This window comes from Brachycentrus maculatus, unplaced genomic scaffold (assembly GCF_059751285.1).
Source record: "Brachycentrus maculatus isolate JH-2025_06_01 unplaced genomic scaffold, ASM5975128v1 h1tg000089l, whole genome shotgun sequence".
Taxonomy (NCBI): domain Eukaryota; kingdom Metazoa; phylum Arthropoda; class Insecta; order Trichoptera; family Brachycentridae; genus Brachycentrus; species Brachycentrus maculatus.
Genome location: NW_028280843.1, coordinates 2,067,031 through 2,089,794, shown reverse-complemented (window position 1 = coordinate 2,089,794; position 22,764 = coordinate 2,067,031). Strand labels below are relative to the sequence as shown.

General features: G+C 28.1%; 1 protein-coding gene across 9 annotated transcripts in view; it reads left to right on the top strand.

The window, feature by feature from the left end:
- Positions 1-22,764, top strand: part of LOC148310710 (potassium voltage-gated channel subfamily KQT member 1-like) — a 261,723-nt gene that overhangs the window by 112,169 nt on the left and 126,790 nt on the right. For all 9 annotated transcript variants that reach the window (XR_015837366.1, XM_088257926.1, XM_088257927.1 and 6 more), the window contains one exon: positions 14,353-14,435. Coding sequence is in view for 8 of the 9 variants with exons in the window: in XM_088257926.1 (XP_088114052.1) it covers positions 14,353-14,435 (83 nt within the window). In the remaining variant the exon portion in view is untranslated. The remainder of the gene's footprint in view (positions 1-14,352; positions 14,436-22,764) is intronic.

The window sequence follows — 22,764 nt, the reverse complement described above, 5'->3', positions numbered from 1 at the left end:
TTAAGGTATTTGAAGGATTGGACATTTATACTGTATCAAATTAAGAGTGTAATTTGTATATGTATAAATATGAATATATTTATATATATATATATATATATATATATATATATATATATATATATATATATATATATATATATATATATATATATATATATATATATATATATATATATATATATATATATATATATATATATATATATATATATATATATATATATATATATATATATATATATATATATATATATATATATATATATATATATATATATATATATATATATATATATATATATATATATATATATATATATATATATATATATATATATATATATATATATATATATATATATATATATATATATATATATATATATATATATATATGTATATATATATTTTGATAAAAAAATACATATAAAAAGTATATAAAACGATGTTATCTTGGATAAATTGGAATGACACTAAAAAAAGAATTATATTTTTTATTGGTTTTTAAACATGAATCAATTGTTAATTATTTCTAGATTGAATAATTTTTGTTTTTAACTGTCTAAAAGCTCTATACATTCGTATGAAATGTTAGATTGTGAGATTAATGTTTGTCGCAAGCCTTACGTAGATTTTTTTGACTTCTTTCAATTAAATTTTGATAATTTTTTGGGATATTTAATTTCTTTCAAACGTTTTTTTCTTACGACGAATATATATTTGTTATTGATTTTTATATATTATTGATACTGTTAGATCTATATGTATTATCATTGTGTACAGCTCCAACCCTTTCCAGAAGTTTATAATATTTCGTAGCCTTCATGCATTTGCATATTTGAGTTGCAATTTTATATCGCACACGATTATATATTCACCTGACTGCGTTTCCATGTCATGATAATATGCAGTAAACCGGATTTAATAAGTAAATACTCATTCATATGTAAAAATTCACAAAGTGTTATGAAAACAAGTTTGAAGTCGACTGGTTAGTTTTTAACTTGTACGTTACAGAGGAATGCAAAATTATAAGTAGCAATCTAAAAAAACTGATATCAATTTTCTATAAAAAAGTTACTATTCAATCTGTATAATTTAAAAAAGAGATACATTTCTTGTTCAAGATAACTTGTACATTGAATTAATAATAAAAAATAAAAAAAACAATTATAGTTTTTATTCAATTTACTACTAGTTAGTAAATTATATTATTACAAATAAACACGACCTTATAATTCAAAGAAAAAGTAAGAACATAATTTATGTTTGAGGCACTAACTTTGTGATTTTCCATTTTATAATTAAAATGTTACTTTGTTTTAAATTCACTATAAATATTTTATTATAGCTTAATTATAATGTCTACCGGTTTCGAATCCAACGGCTTCTTTATCAAGACTAATTAATACTATTATTCAGTTTTGATAAAGAAGCGGTTGGCTTCGAAACCGGTAGACATTATAATTAAGTTATTATAAAATATTTATAGTGATTTTTAAACAAAGTTACATTTTAATTTTAAAAAGAAAACAATTTAAAAATTTATATCTCGTTTAGAAAGTCCAACATAATATCCTTATTTTTTTATTTTTCAATTACTTTGTGAATATATAATATAATATGATGAAAAATATGATGATTGAAATATAAAAATAAATCCACTTAGACCACGTTTGAGTTTATTAATAAAAACAAATCAAATTTCGAGAACTATATATATATATATATATATATATATATATATATATATATATATATATATACAAATACATATATATATATATATATATATATATATATATATATATATATATATATATATATATATATATATATATATATATGTATATGTATATATATATATATATATATATATATTATATATATATATATATATATATATATATATATATATATATATATATATATATATATATATATATATATATATATATATATATATATATATATATATGTATTTGTATATATATATATATATATATATATATATATATATATATATATATATATATATATATATATATATATATATATAAACACGACCTTATAACTCAAAGAAAAAGTAAAAACATAATTTAGATTTGAGGCACTAACTTTGTGATTTTCCATTTTATAATTAAAATGTTACTTTGTTTTAAATTCACTATAAATATTTTATTATAGCTTAATTATAATGTCTACCGGTTTCGAATCCAACGGCTTCTTTATCAAGACTAATTAATACTATTATTCAGTTTTGATAAAGAAGCGGTTGGCTTCGAAACCGGTAGACATTATAATTAAGTTATTATAAAATATTTATAGTGATTTTTAAACAAAGTTACATTTTAATTTTAAAAAGAAAACAATTTAAAAATTTATATCTCGTTTAGAAAGTCCAACATAATATCCTTATTTTTTTATTTTTCAATTACTTTGTGAATATATAATATAATATGATGAAAAATATGATGATTGAAATATAAAAATAAATCCACTTAGACCACGTTTGAGTTTATTAATAAAAACAAATCAAATTTCGAGAACTACAGATGTTTGAAAACATTTTCAACCGATGTTTTTTTAACGATATCAAGATTATAAACTTTCTGACGATACTAAAAAAGTCTTTTATATTTAGATATTTTTTTAATTAAATAAAAAATCTTTTTTTTTCACCTCACCTTCGCACAATTTCAATGCACCTATAATAGTAATCTATTTAGATTTGTTCTTCAATCTTGTTTACGAGTGAATGAATGATGTGGATTGTGATCCCATTTCGCGTACTGTTAGTCAAGGTTTCTTGGTATGAGCTCACTACTGGATTCGGAATTATAACTTAGTTTGAAAAACGAGCCACTAAGGCTTACGAATGTAATTTTAAATATAATATTTTCTTTTTATTTCTACAATAAAACACAAAAAAAAAATAATAAAAAGTATATAAGGAACAAAAAATGGTATTTTAATATACAAAGGAAATCTTTGACTTCCATTGACTTAATAATAATATACAAAAATGCGAAATATTTATCATTTCAATTATATGAATTAATTAATCTTAAAAATATATAAAATGTATTAAATAAGAGGAATAATGGAAGAAATCTCGAATTATATTTCTAAAAAATATGTTTATGGCAAAAATATTTCCAGAATTCATAGTAAAAATAATCACTAAGAACAAGATAATTTTTAGTCATAACTTGCGCTCATTTTGATAATTTTGTTTAAAAGCGAAGGATTTACTTTAATTAACTCCCCCGAAAAAGAGAAAATACGTTTACAAATATTTGTTTCGAAAAGTAAATCCGGTTCGCATTATTTAAAATGAGCAGTCGTTAATGAATTTGGAACGCAAATAAAGTCGTAGAAATGAACTCCATCTTGAAATCGTCTGGTGAGTTTTCAGTCATTTTTCAAATAGAGGGATTTTCATTTTTATTTTGCGTCTTAACTGAAAAATCCTTTGCCAAAAATCCCGTAGAACAAATTGCCAATGAAATTACCCTTCATTTTCTCAGCACTAAGAAGCCTTAACAGGACTTATGTAAATTGTGTGCCAACCTAATGACAGCCCTGAATTGTATTGAAATTAAAATCAACTAGCCGCTTTTGCATTAAATAATTAAAATATCAATCTTTTGATAAAAGAGCGATTATAAATTCAAACCAACCACATAAGGACATCACTTTCGTTAATTTTTATAACTTTCAAGTACTGTGAACATTATTCCTGGTTTCTATATGCTTTGCAACATACCTTTTGTGGAAGTTTAAACCTGATTGTGGATTCCATCATCTCGGTTATTTTTATCATCAATATCATCCCATATAAGAAAAGTTATGATAAATTACGAAAAAACAGTTAATTAAGTAATAAAAAATACATACAAGTATTAAAAAATAGTTTCTATTAAACAGAAAAAAAATCATTTATACAGTATGTAAGAGACTGGATTATTCACCCTACGGATGATGTATCAATATAATAGGTGTCTTAATTTGAGATGAAACATCTATGGTTTTTTTATATGAATGACGATGAAAGTCTGATCATTTTGATTGGGACTTACGACCTGGTATTTGATAGGTTTAAGTGATCGCTTTATATACTTGTGTAACGTTCACTATTCTACCCATTATTGAACATTGCATTAATTTTGATAATTTTTATATGTTTGCAATGGTCTTGAATCCGTTTTATATGCTGGTAAAAATTCAATAGATTTGGAATTATAAAAAATGATAGATGTTTCACCTTAAGTTGAGAAACCATTGAAGAAAAATCATGTTTTCATTGTAGTAATATCCGTCGTTTAAATATTTAATGCACGTAGTTAGGAATTCCAGGATGAAAATTAAAAAATTCGTACCCTCCTCTATCTCTCCTCCTTTTGCTTCCCTAACTTACCCATAATAGAGGTTTAAGTCACCCCTCCCGTTGCCTTTCCACCCCCTCATTCCTACTCCCTTCACCGTATTTAATTGCGCCAAATAGCGCAAGCCTACCGGCGTTTCCTGTTTCGAACTCGTAATTTCTAGGTGACTAATCAGCCATCTTGATACTTATAATACGCGGAATTGAAATTTTAGAGTAAAAAGAAAAATGTCAAAATAAAACATAGTTTCAATAAATGATTAATTACTATCAGTGCCTAGAGCTACGCGATGCTGTAGCTTAGTTTAATTTAATGGAAAAGAAAGAAAAAATAATTCACTTTTATAATATGGTTAATCACACAATAGTTGTGGGTATACAATATTAAACAGATGTCAAGAAGCATGCCGATGCCTCGAGTAATGTTTAGTATTGTTTTGCAAAGTAAGGCACTGTCATTGAGGTAAAAAAGCTGTGTAAACTATAAATTATCATTATTTGAATGCAACGTTGTGTCATAATTTCAAAGAAATTGTTGAATAACTTAGTTTAAATTCAAGATTTTAAACAAACTTATAATTTGAGTTTTTAAATAAACAAGATTATGTTTTGCACAATACGTTTTTATTTTACAATATCGTGTACCTATGCATGAATTTAAATATATATGGGTATTTTTTAGAATTTTTTTATAAAACTTAATCCAAAACAGCTTTGGCTTGAGAATAAGTGGCATGCATCCCACATGGGCACATAAGCAGTACCATTTATTTTGGGAATAAATATGCGTTTATCATTTTTTAAAACAACGCTTTTACAAAGTTATCTTTCCGTGACAAAACAAGCACTATAAAGTAGTTCGTTGAATATCGTTTTTTATTTTTATTTTTGAAATGTCTGAGACCAATGTGTTTTATTATAAATTTGTGTATTTAGTTTTTAACTTAATTATTACTGTATGTTTACTATCAAAGATATATCAGGTAAAATCTTCTACTTCTTTGATTTTTATTCATATCCAATAGATGCATACAGCACTTATATAAGTACATCACAATTTAAAAAAAAAAAAAAAAATCAAAGATTTGGGGCAATGCGGATAAAACAATAAGCAGTATAGTGAACATTTCACAGTGCGTAATCTGACTAGTTGAGCTATATAATGGGAGGCTGTTAGATTTGTAGATAATCAGCCTTTTTATACCATTCTTATACAAAATATGCTCTATTTAGACGTCCGATATTTAAAAAAAAGATCAAAGACATTGTACTTAACAATCGTATTTGTATTTTTCCTTTTAAATTATACCGTCGCTTGTTATTATTTTAGTGTCTACATAAGCAATTTTATCATTTAATCGATGTATTATAATATAAATAAGATAAAAACATAGTTATTTTATGTAAAAACTTACTAGAAAATTCGATGACATTAATGTGTCTTTATTGTAAGTCTTTTATTAAACCAACACGTTCGCAAATTCAGTAATAAACTGAAACACGCTTCATATATCAAATGAAATGGGTCAGATTATTTTTATAAAATACTTACGCATTGGTCTCGCACGTTATCCACGTCATAAATGGCTGACGCGCCGCCTCCGTGTGTACGCTTGACGTCATGCTATTGCAACTCGCGAGACTAAACGGTTCGGTGTCGAGCTTTTATGCGATACTCTTTTACGTGGTACGTCTTCACGTTTACGTGACGCTACGTTTACGTGTACGTGACAGTCAAAACATTGTGAACGGCGAGGTTCACTCTGGTAAGCACCAAATTGACACTGCATTATTGATATATACTACCTCGGAATAGTAGGAAGTTAGAGTAGTAATTTTAGGCTTCTTTTGAGTTTAATGTTTAACAATGTAGAACTTTCAAAAATAGTGCACTTTAGCGAATTCTTTCTTGGTTCAATGATAACTATTGAATGTTTTAAAATTACATAATTTTTAATAGATTTTTGTCGAAATGGTGAATAAAATAATATTATTGAATAAAGTTATAATAAAACTACTACTACGTTGCGGGTTCGATTCCCGCCAAGTGAAAAATAAAGTCAAGAAATATTTATTTTCAATTGGTCTGGATATGTGTGATTTTTTTTCACATTAACTCTCCCTACAATACTATCCTATATGCATATAAGTCTCTTAATGTAGAGGCTTTGCGGGTTTTTCCTTTAAAAACTGACTTATATTCTCTCTTAATAGTACGTGGGCACTGCATGAAATTGATTCGATGTTTATTTGATCCTTCGTATGAAAGGAAGTTGGTCAGTCTTGCGCTTCAGGTACCAGTAAAGAGTTATATTAAATTCATTTATTCACAACATTTTGAGTGTGTAATACATGTTCACAATTTTTTTGACATCTCAACATAGATGAAGAAAAATTTGAAATGTATTTACAGAAGTAATGACCTGTTACGAGCTGGTTAAGTGATCACTTTATACACGTGAAAAATTCACTACTCTGCCCATGATTGTGCACAAAGTGCACAACCGCAAACTTGTTTTTTAAAAAAAGTTTTTTTTAAAGAAATTACACATATCAAGCAAGTTTTCTCCATAAATAAAAATCCAGGAATCTTACACGACGATATGTTATAAGTAAGTTGAAGTTTTTTTGTTTGTTATAACTTAATTATTTGTAACATAAAAATGTGAAGTAAAATAATGATTTAACTAATTAGAAATAATCAAATGTTATGCATATCAAAATGAAAAACTTCGGTGATATTAATTCTTACATTTCCTTACGACAAAGCTGAAGGCCTTTTTCTATTGAGTGAGTCGTTTGCATAAGAATTTTATAAATGAAGTCATTTTTAAGATGAGATTTTAAATCTTTCTGCTTTGTTCATTTTTATCCAATTTCACAAAATGGCGTAGGATGAAAATGTGAAACTCCAAGTACGAGCAATTTGTTTACCGGTATAAGTACCTACATACGCAGGCTTGGTCGAAAATTACTGTGCTTGACTTAAGAAAAACTTCTAAATGTATATACTCAAGTATATTTTTAATTAGTACCTACCCAGAAAATTTATTTCATTAACGACTATTTTTGAAATGAGATTTCTTTGAGATTCTTACATATTTTTGAAATGTTTAAAAAAAGAAATTCTAATTTAAAATATGTTAATAATATTAGTATATAACCACTCACCGGTGGTGGTTATATACTAATATTATTAACATTTTTGTAAAAAAATATATGTAAAAATGACTAACCACAAAGTAAATGCTTTAAATATTAATAATATTAAGAATATAAAATATGTATTTACATAGTTTTGAGTGTGTCCAAATACATTTTCACCAAACTGGATTATCTCCACTTAGGGGTTATTTTTTTACATTTTTGATATCTTTATACAGAAAAATAGGATGTCTGGGCATTTAAAGGGCTTACGACCGTAATAGGCTTGGTTAAGTGATCATTTTACATACGTGTGACATTCACCAATTCCTTTAACTCCTAAGCGGAAATAATCCTGATTTGTGAACAAGTATTTGGACACACTTTAAATATTGTTAATGAAATAACTGGTCAGTTAATAAGATACTTAAAAAAATTAATCATGTTTTCAAGCTGGGCTCATATATATACAAGATTTGGACCATGCAAGCAAAAAGAAGGAGTCTTTGCTTAATAAAAGCTTTCCCTATTCCAACATAGATAGCTGTTATGAACTCACATTAACTATGTCATAAGTTAGATTAATATATCTGGAAGTTTCAAAAATTGAGTAGCGTGGTTGTCAAACATGGGTAGAATTTGTGAAAGTTACACATGTATAAGGTGATCACTTAACCAAGCCTATGATGGTCGTAAGCCCTGTAAATGCCTAGACATCCATATTATTCTTCATCTATATTGAGATGTCGAAAATGTAACGTAAGGAGGCCGTAGGTTGTATTTTGCAGAACAATATCTACTGTAAGTAAGCCAGATGAGTAAAGGAGAGATTTCTGAGTTAGTTATGGCCACAGTAGTGGAGACAACTCTTCGTGAATGTATTACATAATTATATTTATTAACATGATTTATTATATTAGGTGAAAACAGGATGCAAGAATATTAAAATATATGCAAAAATACCATAACCAAACTGCTCATGAATCAGGTTGACCACACTTGGCTCAGTCTAACGACGCAATTAGGAGACCTTAATAAAGCACAGTAAATAATTCATAAAGGGGTACGACCGCCGCAGCATAGGAATTTCATCTTTAGTGGTGGAGAAAGCTTTTCGTGAATGTATTACTGATATTTATTTTCATAATTTATTCAACTAGGCGAAAGCACGATGCAAGAATACTAAAATATATGCAAAAAAACCCAACTGGTCTCTAATCAGATTGGTCGTACTTCGCCTAGTCCAGTGGTCGGCAAACTTATTAGATAATGAGCGAAATATGCGCATTACAACGACAAAAAATTATTCTGAGCCTTCTTTTTAATTATAAATTAAGACCTTTTTTCAATTACGGGTACACTTAAAAAAACTTGATTTTAGACATAATATGGATTTTCTTCATTAATAAACATCTTTTTAATGTAAGGTATCCAAAAGAACACTACTAATTGCGAATAATATCCTTAAATCTCCTTTGAAAGTTTGACTCCTTTGGAAGTCAGGTTTTTATGCCGTTATTTTTAGCACGTTTCCATGTTCTCGTCAATAAGCCGATTTCTTATTTTGCTTTTGATGAGGTTCATGCTTGAAAAAGATTGTTCGCATGAATACGTAGAGCCGAAGAGCCTTCCCGCGAATATTGTGCCGGTGCCGTACTTAAAAGGTCGAAGAGCCACACTTTGCCGACCACTGGCCTAGTCCAACGACGCAGTTGGGAATTACGGCCCAGATCTCAAGCGTACAAATCAGAATTCGCAGAGCCACGCTCAGGGCTCGACGAGTCCTTACGCTCGTTTTTTTTAAAAGGATTAAAATTTGATATTTTTTGTGTTTTAGAACATACATATAGAAAAAAAAATTCATACATTTTTTCCTTACTTTTAAATATCTCTTTTCTTTTCAAAACCATATAATTATTTCGATGAAAAACTTTCGTATTAAATGCGAAAACGATGTTTAAAAAAAAATCATTAACGTAAAATGTTACCTGGATTTAAAGAAAATAAATTTGCCATCAAACGAATACTTGGCCTTACAGCGGAGTAAATAATTCATAAAGGGGTGCGTCCGCCGCTGCATAAGAATTTCATCCTAAGGAGGATAAACCGTCAGCAGACATCGGTATGGATAGAAAAGGGAGATTATTTAGCGACTCAGTCATCGCCTTTGAAATTCTAAAATCCCACTGCACTCAGATAAAAAATCTGTCATTTTGCATCGTTCGCCAGATCAAATTTAAGGGTTGATTGGAAAGGGACGGGGTTGCGGGGTGCGGGGCAGGGTGCCGAAACGTGAAGGATTAAAAAACGTTATATAGATATTGAAGTAACGTGTCGGTTAGGTTGACTGTAAAAATTATATTTCTATTTTTGCTTCATCTTTAATTTAAGCTTCATCTTCTTTTTAAAATTGTAAAATTTTGTTCACCGATGAGCAATGGCTATATAAATTAGCAGAATTTCTGAATCGGCAGTGGAGATAACCTAGAAGCTTTTTTCGAGACGCCACTGTTTGGTGTGCTTTATGGGCAGTAGGAATCATTGGCCCATATTTTTTTAAGGACGATGACGACCAGAATGCTACGGTCAATAGAGAGGGCTACAGAACCATAATTACTGACTACTTCGTACCTAGGTTGTATGACATTAATGTGATAAAGCTGTGGTTTCAACATGATGGCGCAATATGCCACACGGCGGGTAACACCATCAATTTATTGCGGGATATTTTGATTTGTATACCTCTAAAAAAAACACCGCATATATAATACCTAGTCGCGATCTGTTTGTTCAATAATTTGAGGCAATGTAAAATAATTAATTTTCCTTTGTAGTGCTCGGTGAAAACTGTTCAAACTTTGGAAATAACAATAAGTAAATTACCGAGATTAAATTCCGTCACCGGATTTATTAAACGTTATTGGAAAAAGTTTTCCTTTTAATGATGTATGAAGCTTTTTGAGTCTCGTGTACTGTCGAACAGGACTGGATAATTACATTAAATATCGATACCAATTTGCGCTTGCCTGAATGTCGACAATATAATACGCCTTAATTCATCCCATCTCACCCTTTCTGGTATTTCACTGAAGTTAACGTAAAATTCGCCTTTTGATTTGTATCTTTGTTAAGCTCTTATATTAAAATCTTATTACTTTCATCTGTAGAGAGACAGCTTTATGCTTTAATTATAATGATAACTTTGAAGACGATTTATTGCGTTCTAACTACTGGTAAAACAAAACTCTGTTTGTTGAAAACAATTAAATATATATTTGCCTTGAATGAAACAATGTTTTTTTGGTTTTCAATACGATTTATTTTTAAAATTCATTGGAGAATAAAATCACATACTTATTTCTTTTATTGAATACGTTTTGTTTATGTATAAAAATATATATGTATAATAAGGAAAAAAAAAATTATTTATTGTTTTTCACATATAAAGTTTTAGATTTTTAAAGGAAATATTTTTTTTTCCAAATATTTTAATTGCTTGATCATTCAAACAGTACTGTTTGAATATTTATTTTATTGTAAATCTATTTTAACTAAATTTTAAACAAAACTTAATTAAAAATGTATTCCCTATTGTTGACTTTGCTCTGGTTAAGAAAGCATGAAATAAACAAGTTAAGTCTCAGTATAATGAATCAGACTAAAAGATTAAGGATTTAATCAAACGTGTCCGAAAAAGGATTACTTAATAATTTGAAGCAAGACTTACGCGCAAGTTTAGCAAAAGCTGCTAATTTATTATACTGGAAAGATATCCTTTACTTCCTACAACGAGGGGAAGTAACAAGCTAATCCAGGTTTAAGGAGTCTCTTGTATTTTGTTCAAGTTACGTTAAGTCGTAAGTCAGTAACACGTGCTCATTATAACTTGAGATTGGAATAAAAGGTTTTTCAACTGAACAACATTGTGCCTTATCAATATTGAGATAAAAGAAGACTTGTAATATTTCTTCTACTTATGTAGATACTTGTGACATCGATTGAGCATTAGCATACAAAAAGCTACTTTAATCTTTTGGCATCTCATCTAGAAAGTTTTACAAAAGTATTGTTAAGATATTTCAAAGATAATAACATATGTTTCATATTATTTTGTAACATATCATCAAAGATGAAGAAGAATATGGAAGTCTGGGCATTTACGGGGCTGACGACCGTCATAGGCTGGTTTAAGTGATCACTTTACACACGTGTAACATTCACCAATTCTACCCCTTATTGACAACCACACTACTCAAATTCTTGGAAGTTCTATATATATGAACCAATTTAGAAACCTTGTTCTTGAATCATTAGAACTTCACTAGAGACATCTATTGGTGAGATGTAAAGAAACTTTACTAAGCAGAAACTCTTATATTATTATGTGAGGTCCGAATCCTGGATTATAATCACACACATGAGAAACGCCAGAAAATACGATTTTCATTTTTATTATTTAGCTTTTAATTTGACCAGATAATTTATTTACAACATTTTGAGTGTGTTCAAATACTTGTTCACAAAATCTGGATTATCTCCAATTACAGGAGTTATTTTCATATTATTTTGTAACATCACATCAAAGATGAAGGTCGTCAGCCCCGTAAATACCCAGACTTCCGTATTCTTCTTCATCTTTGATGAGATGTTACAAAATAATATGAAAATATCTCTTGTAATTGGAGATAATTCAGATTTTGTGAACAAGTATTTGGACACACTCAAAATGTTGTAAACATATATTTCCATTCCAAATTCCAATTTTCATTTTATACGTTTATATATCTTAAACCGTAATACATATTTTCCGGCCTCCATAGTGTAGTGATAAAAGCGCTAGGCTACCTCGCTAGAGGTTCCAGGTTCAATTCCCAAGAGGGTCAAAATAAATATTACTGATTTTTTAGTCTAACATTTATTTTATCACCCTGGACTGGTACCTGAAGCGCTAGGCTGGTCACCTTTCCTTCGTTTAGTTAATGATCAAGATAACACTGCTTTTATACGAAGCAGTACCCTATACACCATTGGGTGCAAATAAGGGTTACAAGAAGAAAATATGATTTTGAGTTATTAAAAATAATATTTTAAGAAATATATTCTGTAAAAATGAATTAGATATTTCTTATTATATTACTTAAGTTATAAGAAATATCTGATTCATTTCCATACAAGAATACAGTGTAATTAATAATCGTAGATTAATTCTATTGTATCAATTAGAATATAATATTATTTAATTGACATAGAGAAAAACTACTTTTGTATAATATGTCTTCGTCTTAAATACATATTTTACATTTTTCGCATAAAAATATTGATGAAATATATTTCATATTGAATTAAATGTAGAAAACGTAAATACGTTTTCCGTTTGGCAACCACAAAGCGATTCCTAATATGAATTCGATATTATATCAACAGGTTTATCGGGGCACCTGAAACGTGCAAAGTGCCAGCCAAAACTATGAAGTGCATACAAATGTCCCGTTTTCTCGCTTTGCCGGTTACAAGAAAGCACTTTCTTGTTAACTTGACGATTCAACTCACGGGACGAGATTTTATTTTAAAGCCAGATTCTTGGAAACCAAAATGCTCTAGGAGACCACTCGACTGCTAAAATCCTCAAAGGTGATGAACATTAAATAGATTAGTGAAGAAAGAGAATGGCTATGTTAAACTAAAACCGCGTTGTCAGATAATTACAAGTTTAATTCTTTCCTATCCTTATCCTAGGTGTAGATGTGTTGCCAGAAATTGATAAGTCGTTAGTTGTCAGATATTTTAAATCAATATTTTTGTATGCTTAAGCCATTAAAATCCATATTTCATCAAAATATAAAAAAAACAAACCATTAAATTACACCTCACCGGATATTTTTTTCTGATTATTAAATTATTTGTGCACGTGTTAAATAAAAAAGTCTCTTAAAAATACAATTAGAAACTATTCAACGATCGTTAAGAAATGATTAGCGATTATAATTTTTGCATCATTTAAGTTGACGGACTGAACTTAACAATATATGCGAACCGACCAGGTGATAAATTTTAACTTAAAAAGACTCATTCTTTTATAAAATGAATGGCATTTTAAATCAAATCGCATACCAATTTGATTTTCATCTTTAATCTTAATCTTGATTTTGATTTTAATCAATTTGATCACATTATGTTTTTGGGCTGTAACTACTCTTCAATAATTGCATTGATCAGTTAGGCGTAGGCTTTATGCTTTACGCATAATCTTGTAGCACTAACGTCATTGGGTGGTGACAAATAATTAGTACTTTAGCCGCGAGCCTCTGATTTAAAGCAATTTATAAATTCTCATTAAAAAAGTAGCTGTATTAACGTCACCAAATTAGGTTTGAACTCTCTACAATTAAAATGAATAACAATCTATAAACAAAAGTTCAATTTTGTATTTCAGAAAAAAATTAAATTAATATTCCCGATCAGTTATTTCAACTTTGGTGGGCCGTGAAACACGAGGAGCTTCGTAAAAATTAATTAAAATGTTCATCAGTTTTCATGCGAAGACCATAATTTCAAATATTTATGCTGTTGGGAAAATTGTTTGACCTAATTACGTACGTAAATGTATTAAAAATTTATTAGACGTTATCGTTGCAGTTAAACGTACTTTAATTAAACTTTTAATTTATATTCAAAACTTGAAACGTGTATTTATTATTTGTTGAGCACTAATTGAAAACGTGTTTGGTGAGATTTTCATGAGGAAAATGAAATGGAATGTATTGTTATTTTTAAAAGGTAAAATAATGTGAGAGTCATAAAAGTTTTTTTTGTTCCAGATTATGGTCTTCAGGATGTCGTTCCAGGTACCAGGGCTCTATGGGGAGGCTGAAGTTCCTCAGAAGACCGTTCTGTATTATCGGTAAGTTTTCAATTTACGTAATGTTAATTAAGGGTACCTACGCAAGGATACTTTGAGAAAAATGACTAATTTACAAAGAGGGATAATTTATTCAAAATTAAAGTTTCATTAATAACTTTAAAAAAAGTAGAAAGTTTGACTTGAAAGTCCATTATTTATAAGATTGTAATTTGAAGCTCAGTTTGAAACAAGCAAAATGTGTGAATGAGGTAAGAAGGTCAGAAAAATATTTTAGTGAAAAAAATCGGATCGATAATAAATTGATACCTTAATTTGATTTTAAACTATGGAAGTCAAAATGCCTATCGATAGGAGAACTGTCTTTCAAAAATAAGTGATTTTAATTTTTCAAATTTGGTGATACTTTTAAGTGAGTTAAAAAAAATCGTAAGTATATGGCGATATTGCCATTTTATTTAAATAATGGTATTTATTACGTGTACAATATAAATATGTATTTATATATTTCATTTAGGAATTTTGAAAATATTTTCACTGTCTAATATTTAAACGAAATTTGATACTTCAGTTGTTGTGAAATCGCAACCTTGATTATCGTTTTAAAATACAGTGTCAGAGTATCGTCTTTTTTACTTTTAATTAAGGTAAAGGAAATTACATTTTTTCGTTCTCTTTGAGTTTGGTCCTCATCAAAAGAATATCGATTTTTACGGAATATATATACGTTTGTTTTCTTATTAAATAATAAGAAAAGTAATTAGATTTATATAAAAATACTTGCTTCCTATAGAAATTAAATATCTAAAACGTAATTTATCTCAAAACATAAGAAAACTACTGTTTTTTTTTTCTTAAAAAAGATAAGAAAAGAAGAATAAATTTTCTCTCCAAAATTACAGTCATTTGCGCCTAACCGGTTATTTGAATTCGTAAAATTTTCCAAGGTAAAATAAACTATTACTTCACTGCGAGAAACACCTCATCTTTTCCACATTTCTTATTTATTAAATGGGTCGAGGGGTTGCTTACAGGTAGGTGGTTAATATTTAGTAATCTTCTAAACCGCTATCCCAAAAATCACAAATATTTCATTTTAGTGAGTCTCCTTAATTATTATAATGGAAAATATTTTAAATCAGTTTATTTTCAAATACGTACATCAAATCTACGCAGCATGGCAAATTAATTTCTGTTGTTGTTTTGGTTAAAAAAAAAAAAATTGTAATTAAAATTGTTATTTTTTATATTGACACCAATATTCCTTTGGTGTTTATGTATATTTAGGAAAAATAAAGATAAAAAATACAAATTTTGTATGCAAGTACACACCTACTTCTGGATATCGACAAAAATATTTCAATAAATAATTGGGAAAACGTTGATCAAAATAAAGAGAAAATAAAAGTATCATTACTTAACAAGAGATAGTGTTATGCCATTTTCAAGAGCTACTTAAAATAAACCTATTTCCTTTGTGCTAAATTACAAATTTTAAATCGTTTTTAAGGAAAATAAATATTTTATACTTTTTGTTAAAAATATTAAAAAATTAAATTTTCTTCCTCGTTGAAATCCGAAGAAGTATCTAATTTTTAATTTACTCAAAGGAGAAAAATGCCATGAGATATTGAAAAGTTTAATCTAAATTCGTACAAAAAAAGTTGTTTTGGAAAAATATATAATTATCCATTTTATTTTCGTTTTTTTTTTAGAAAAGAAGAACGTAGAAAAAAAAACTAAAGTATGCGTCAGAGTAATTTTAACGTTAAGGAAAAATATTTCCTTTTTACTTTTTGTCATAAATATTAAAAAAATAAAATTTCATTTCATGTTGAAATCCAACGAAGAATCTAATGTTTAATTTATTCAAATGAGATTTATTCTATGAGATTTAGAATAGTTGAATCTAAATTCGTAATAAAAAGGGTTTTTTTATACTCAATTATCCATATTATGTTTGCTTTCCATTTAAAAAAAGTAAACATAGAAAAAACTTTAATAAATAAAATATCAAACAGATTAATGCAGCAAAGTTATCAGAAAGCTGGTTTGCTTTTTTTTTCATCTCACTGCAGTGTTGCAGACTTCAGTTGAATATTGTATGTAGGTACTGTATTCCAATTAGGTTTGTAATGGACTCAAAGGTTACTCGGAATATTCTCTGCGGATTCGCTGTTCCAAACCGATTTGCATACTTCAAGCGTCCGTGGAAGATTTCCTCACCTCTCCCCTAAACGCTCGCCGAGTTTGATATCCAAACTGATCTGCTATACCTAGCGGGTGGAATAAAACTCCGTTCATACATTTTAAATATTCACCAAGAAACGGATTTCCTAAGTCCAGTGGACTACAAAGGTCCCGAACCAATTTTCTTTATCGCTGAATTATATATCGGAATGGTGGATTGCAGCGCTGGTCGTGTCTTGTGTACATTTTCCTGGCAAATTAAAAAAAGTTTGATTATGCCGCGAGCCGCTCTAGTAACACGCTCACGGCGGTGGCCGATCACGAAACTCGGTCATTTACAACAAAAAAATGTTTATTATTATCATTATTTAAAAAAAATAATTACTTGCTTTGCTTAAGATGATTCTCCTTTGATTGATTGATTCGGCAGTAACTTTGTTGTAAAATCTATCCATAATTTAATTTTTACTACGTAAATACCACTATTCCTTAAAATCTTTTGTGACGCGCATTTCAATGCATTCCGCATCATTTTTAAACACTGTATGTGAAGCTAATTCTTAATTTTTAACATCTTAAGGACCCAACTCCAAAATTAAGAATAAGCTTCACATAATGCTGCAAAATGCATCGAAACTCGTGACACAGTCGATTTTAAGAAATAGTGGTATTTACTCATTAAAACTTCTCCTTATATATCATATACAAGGGTTTAAAGCACATTTAGTTTATATGTCTTAAAAATTAATTCAAATACAAATGATTTCTTATTGCAATTATTCTATTAACCGAATTAAAAAAAAATTACAACAAGAGCGTGCAAGGGGTATAGAACCATTTTGTCGGTGTCGGCGCAAGTCTTAAGAGATTTTATGCCACTTGACCTTAAAATAAAAAAAAAATAGCGGAACTCTTCATAGTGAAAAAGACTTTACATCTGAAGGATTGATAAATTTTACTCCTTCAAAACGATTGAGTATTCATTTGTTTGTTTCGATAAACTTGAATCTAGGTCATTACGTTAAATTCAACCCATATATTGAGTATTTTTTGTTTGATTCGCGTATATTTTAGGTACATTAGTTACATTCGCGTACATTGTATATTTTAGGTGAGTGATGTATTCGTTCTTTGCTGACGTGATTCATTCCCGATGTTGTTAGAAATAAGAACCTCCTTTAAACAAAGGGGAATGCCCGAAATACTGCAAAGCCTAATTATATTTTAACAAAAGCACGGAACCCTACTTGAGTACTATTTTTTTTAAATTGTTTGTGGCTTTCACGGTAAAAGTTGCGGCCGTTTTAAATACAAATATCTACCCAATGCTTTATATAAGTAATCATATTGTAGTACAGCGGTTCTCAAAGTGTGCTCTACAGAGCTCAGAAACTCCGTATGCAAGGGCTGCGCCCTGACAGCAGCGGATATGTATGCATATATAAATATATATATATATATATTTATATATATATATATATATATATATATATATATATATATATATATATATATATATATATATATATATATATATATATATATATATATATATATATATATATATATATATATATATATATATATATATATATATATATATATATATATATATATATATATATATATATATATATATATATATATATATATATATATATATAAATATATATTTATATATATATATATATATATATATATATATATATATATATATATATATATATATATATATATATATATATATATATATATATATATATATATATATATATATATATATATATATATATATATATATATATATATATATATATATATATATATATATATATATATATATATATATATATATATATATATATATATATATATATATATATATATATATATATATATATATATATATATATATATATATATATATATATATATATATATATATATATATATATATATATATATATATATATATTTATATATATATGTATATATATATATATATATATATATATATATATATATATACAAATATTTTTGTTTTGTGTATATATTATTTTCGTACGATTTTTATAAAACGATTTTAAATGGTTTCACTTATTATAAACGTAATACAATTATTATCAATATCACGATGATAAGATGCAACTGACGTTATTAATATTTTATTTTTAGTTTTTATTAAATACCAAAAAATACGAGGCTATCAAATAGACTCAATTTTGTGTACCAGCCACCGTTGGGTTGGAACATAGATATAGTAGACTAACTGAACTAACTTAATACTAATTAATCCCTATCATATCCTAAATGGGGTACTTCTGGAAAATCAGTGATGGTTTTTAAATTTGTATTTATTTAAATTAGCAGTGACAGGGACATTGAAAGTTACAAATTGTAGATTAACTTTGAAATCGGGATACAAGTTTAATTTTTTTAGGATTTTCACTATTTTGTTTTTTTTTTTAATGGTTTAAAATAGTGGTCTGTCAGGAAACCTAGATCTTCTGCGTCAGATCCGATAATATAGTGGGAGCTTTCATTATATTTAATTATTTAAGTGTCGGGTTGTGGTCCTGTGGTTAGTGTCGCAGACTCTTAGGTCAGAGTTTCTTGGTTCAAACCCACTCTACCACAATTTGATACCTTTTCCTAATAATGAGCCGCTTAGGCTCACAGAAAGAGCATGAAATTAAAATATTTGTGTAAATAATAAAAAAAAAAACAAATATTTCTCTTTTGTTAAAAAAAATATGTATTTCGTTTCTCAAGGTTAATTAATACGTAATGAAAGATTCATAAAATAACTAAGCATGTTTTTATGGTTTGTTTGGTATAAGCTAGATAAAAAATCGTGTATATAAAACGTTGATTTTTCAAAACTGTGTTCATTGTTTAAGTACTGGTTGTAATAGCAAATCGAGTTCAATTTCCACAAGTATAAAGTCGTTTTATTCCAAGGTGTGTAGTTTCATGCTAGCTTTATTTGGCCTCTGGAAATAGTAAGAAACATTTCATTTACTATTTGTAAACTGCAGAAACAGAACGTTTAGAGACGCTTTCTGCATTAATATTTCTCTGCACATTATTTTATTTTACTGCATTCTTATTTAACGTCGTTTTGTATTTCTCAAACAACCGTTGGCACAGGAATTCCACATTTCAAATAATATTCTAAAAGTTAAAACCTGAGAACTTTCATAAAGCTTGTGTTAACAGGAAATATCTATTTTTGTATTATATGTTTCAATAAATATGTCAAACAATTCATTTCTGACATTTATAATGATTCAACGCTATGGTATATATACTCGTAAATAATATTTTACAAAATTTATTTTTGTATATTTTCTGGAACAGGTAGATGATATCATTTATTTGGGAAGTATATTTTCTAGGTATGGAAAGATCGATATGGAAAGGAAAATGAATGCTGGGAACAGAGTGAATCGTTCACCGAAATCAGTTATAGGAAATAAAACCGTCTACATTTGACCTGATGATGGAATGATTTTTCTGAAACGGTAATTCTGAAATGATTATCCTGGGTCATAAAGTATTGTTTTTTTTTAATGGTATTACACAAAGTGAACGATGAAGGATAAAGAGAGTGTTATATTACCATACTACAAAGTTAAACATGCTTTTAACTTTTAGTATACAAGTGAGTCCATGTACCAACTCAAATATATTGAAATAAGGCATTATCAAGTAACTTTAATACTTGAAAGTGGTTATGTCAGGTGTCAAAATAATAAGCGGGTATGCATGTATGAGAAGATGCATGAATGTTGAGTGGTGTGGCGTTCTATTCTCTTTGCCTACCCTTGCGGAGAAGTGACGTGAAGGTTAGTATGTTTTGTATACTTAAAGCTTGATATGAATAAAAGTCAAAATTTGAAGAGCGTTGACGGTTATGTATAAAGATATTATTATTTGTTCTTAGTGAATACTGAAAAATTCAAATATATCATAAATCTTTGTGTATAAAAAAATGACTTACTTTAATTTACCTCTAAGGTAAAAAAGTGAATGATACATACATAAACAGATAAGATGAAAACATTTTGTCTCATAAAAAAATATATTATACTCAACGGCTTGCCGTGGTCGCAATATAGACACCATGACATATTATTATGCAAATAGGTTAGAGTACCTGCCCGCGTTTTCTTTACCTTCTGCCTTTATTCAAAAGAAAAATCTCGATAAGCCCCTATTCTGAGGCTCTTTCTTTTACTCCTTGATATTTACAATGGTGCTCGGTTACAAAGCCATTTACAGTTTTTCTATAATCCACAAAGGCAGGGTGGAATGATATTTATTTGTGCAGTTAGTAAATACTGGGGTGAATTAATATTTTTTAGGTTGTTGGAATTCACCTTAGATTAGCGGACGCAGCGCATACCTTCTAGGGTAACTAAGAATTTTATAAGATGACATAAATTTTCATGTATGTAATTCTCAAAGGGAGTACCGAGTTTTTTTTTATGTTTTCACATATATTTTATTGAGCACAACGTATAAGGGAAGTTTATTGTGTTGCAACACGCCATTTTTGCACGCTACAAGTACCGTTACGGATATAAATCTTATGACTAATGTTAATAATTTGGCACAAAAGATGAATACATATGTTATCAAAGAATAGGAACATGTAAACAAATTTGTTTAGCATCGTTTTATTAAAAACAAAAGAAATATTTATACACTTTGACATCTCAACATAAATGATGAAAAATATGGAAGTCTATGTATAAAAAGGGCTTATGAACTGCCATAGGCTGGTGATAAAAGTGATCATTTTACACAAATTTAATTATTATTACTGTAAATCAAAAGATTACTACAATACTACTTAGATGAACATGTTTTGAACTCATACATTGTCACAGGATTGATCAATATATCTAAGAGTTACAAAATTTGAGTGTGGCTGTCAATCATGGGTAGAATTAGTGAATGTTGCACGTGTGTGTAATGTGATCACTTAACCAGTCTTTTACAAGTTTTAAGGCCTGTTAATACCCAGAGAACCATATTCTTCTTAATATATCGTAGTCATACAGGAGAAAGTGACCAAGTGTATTTTTTTACAAAAACGTTATCATTGGCTATTTGATATATTACTAGCTTAATATAGCCCAGAATTTAAAAAAAAAAAAGCGATCTTAATCTCGGAAGTATAATTTTAAAAATGGCTAACTGCATTGATGTTTATTTTATTGCCAAGCAAATGTGACTTAAATGGCCCTCCTGAACATTTTACGTTTTGTTAGTTGGTCACTTTCTCCTGTACGACTACGATATGTTGAGATGTCAAAATGTACACCGAAGTAACATTTTATACACGTGTAACATTTATTATTTTACCCATGTTTGACAACGCTAATACTATTTCTTTTTAAAACGCATACATCATCAATCTCATGCCGCTTCATCGTAGACATCATCGTTCACAAGGGCCATATATGGTTGGATTAAGGAGGCTTTTATTAAGCTACGACCCTTTAAAAAAAAGTAAATTTTTCGCAGATGTATGAATTTTTTAGCACATGAAAATCGATATTGTATGACACACTCGAACATGGATATCGATCTACATTGTATCAGAAATAAAAGTGTACAAATGTAACTACCAATTATAATTTTACAGCTGGAATGTTCAGCCGTTTGGGAAATTGTTCGTTTTTTCTCGGGGGATTTTCATTCGTTTAACTCAACCAGAGGGACTAACATTTCATTCCAATTTTTATTCAGTCAGCTAAATCCGCTTTGAGATATTTCTACTGACAGCATTTTACATGCAACACATTTAAAATTGATCATTTATGCCGAAATACGAATAATTCGAGTGATCTGCTACAAAAATCGTCAAGTATTTTCCACCATAAATTGTATTTTTACAGAACTAAAAATAAATTTTCGTTCGTTATTATTTTTGCGCATATATTTACTTAGCTAGTTTTATAACAATCAGTTTTTTCTTAACTTAAGAATTTTTGTTCTCAGTATAAAAAATATGAGCGAAGCTAATTTGTAGCTCTTGCTACTACGATTTTCCTCAAATTAAAACATAAGTCTGGAGTAAAAAATACGCCTGAGAGTTTCTTATACCAGGTACCTTGTCTTAATAAAGTAGAAGAGAAAATGAATTTGCATTTTTCAGATGTAAATCAAA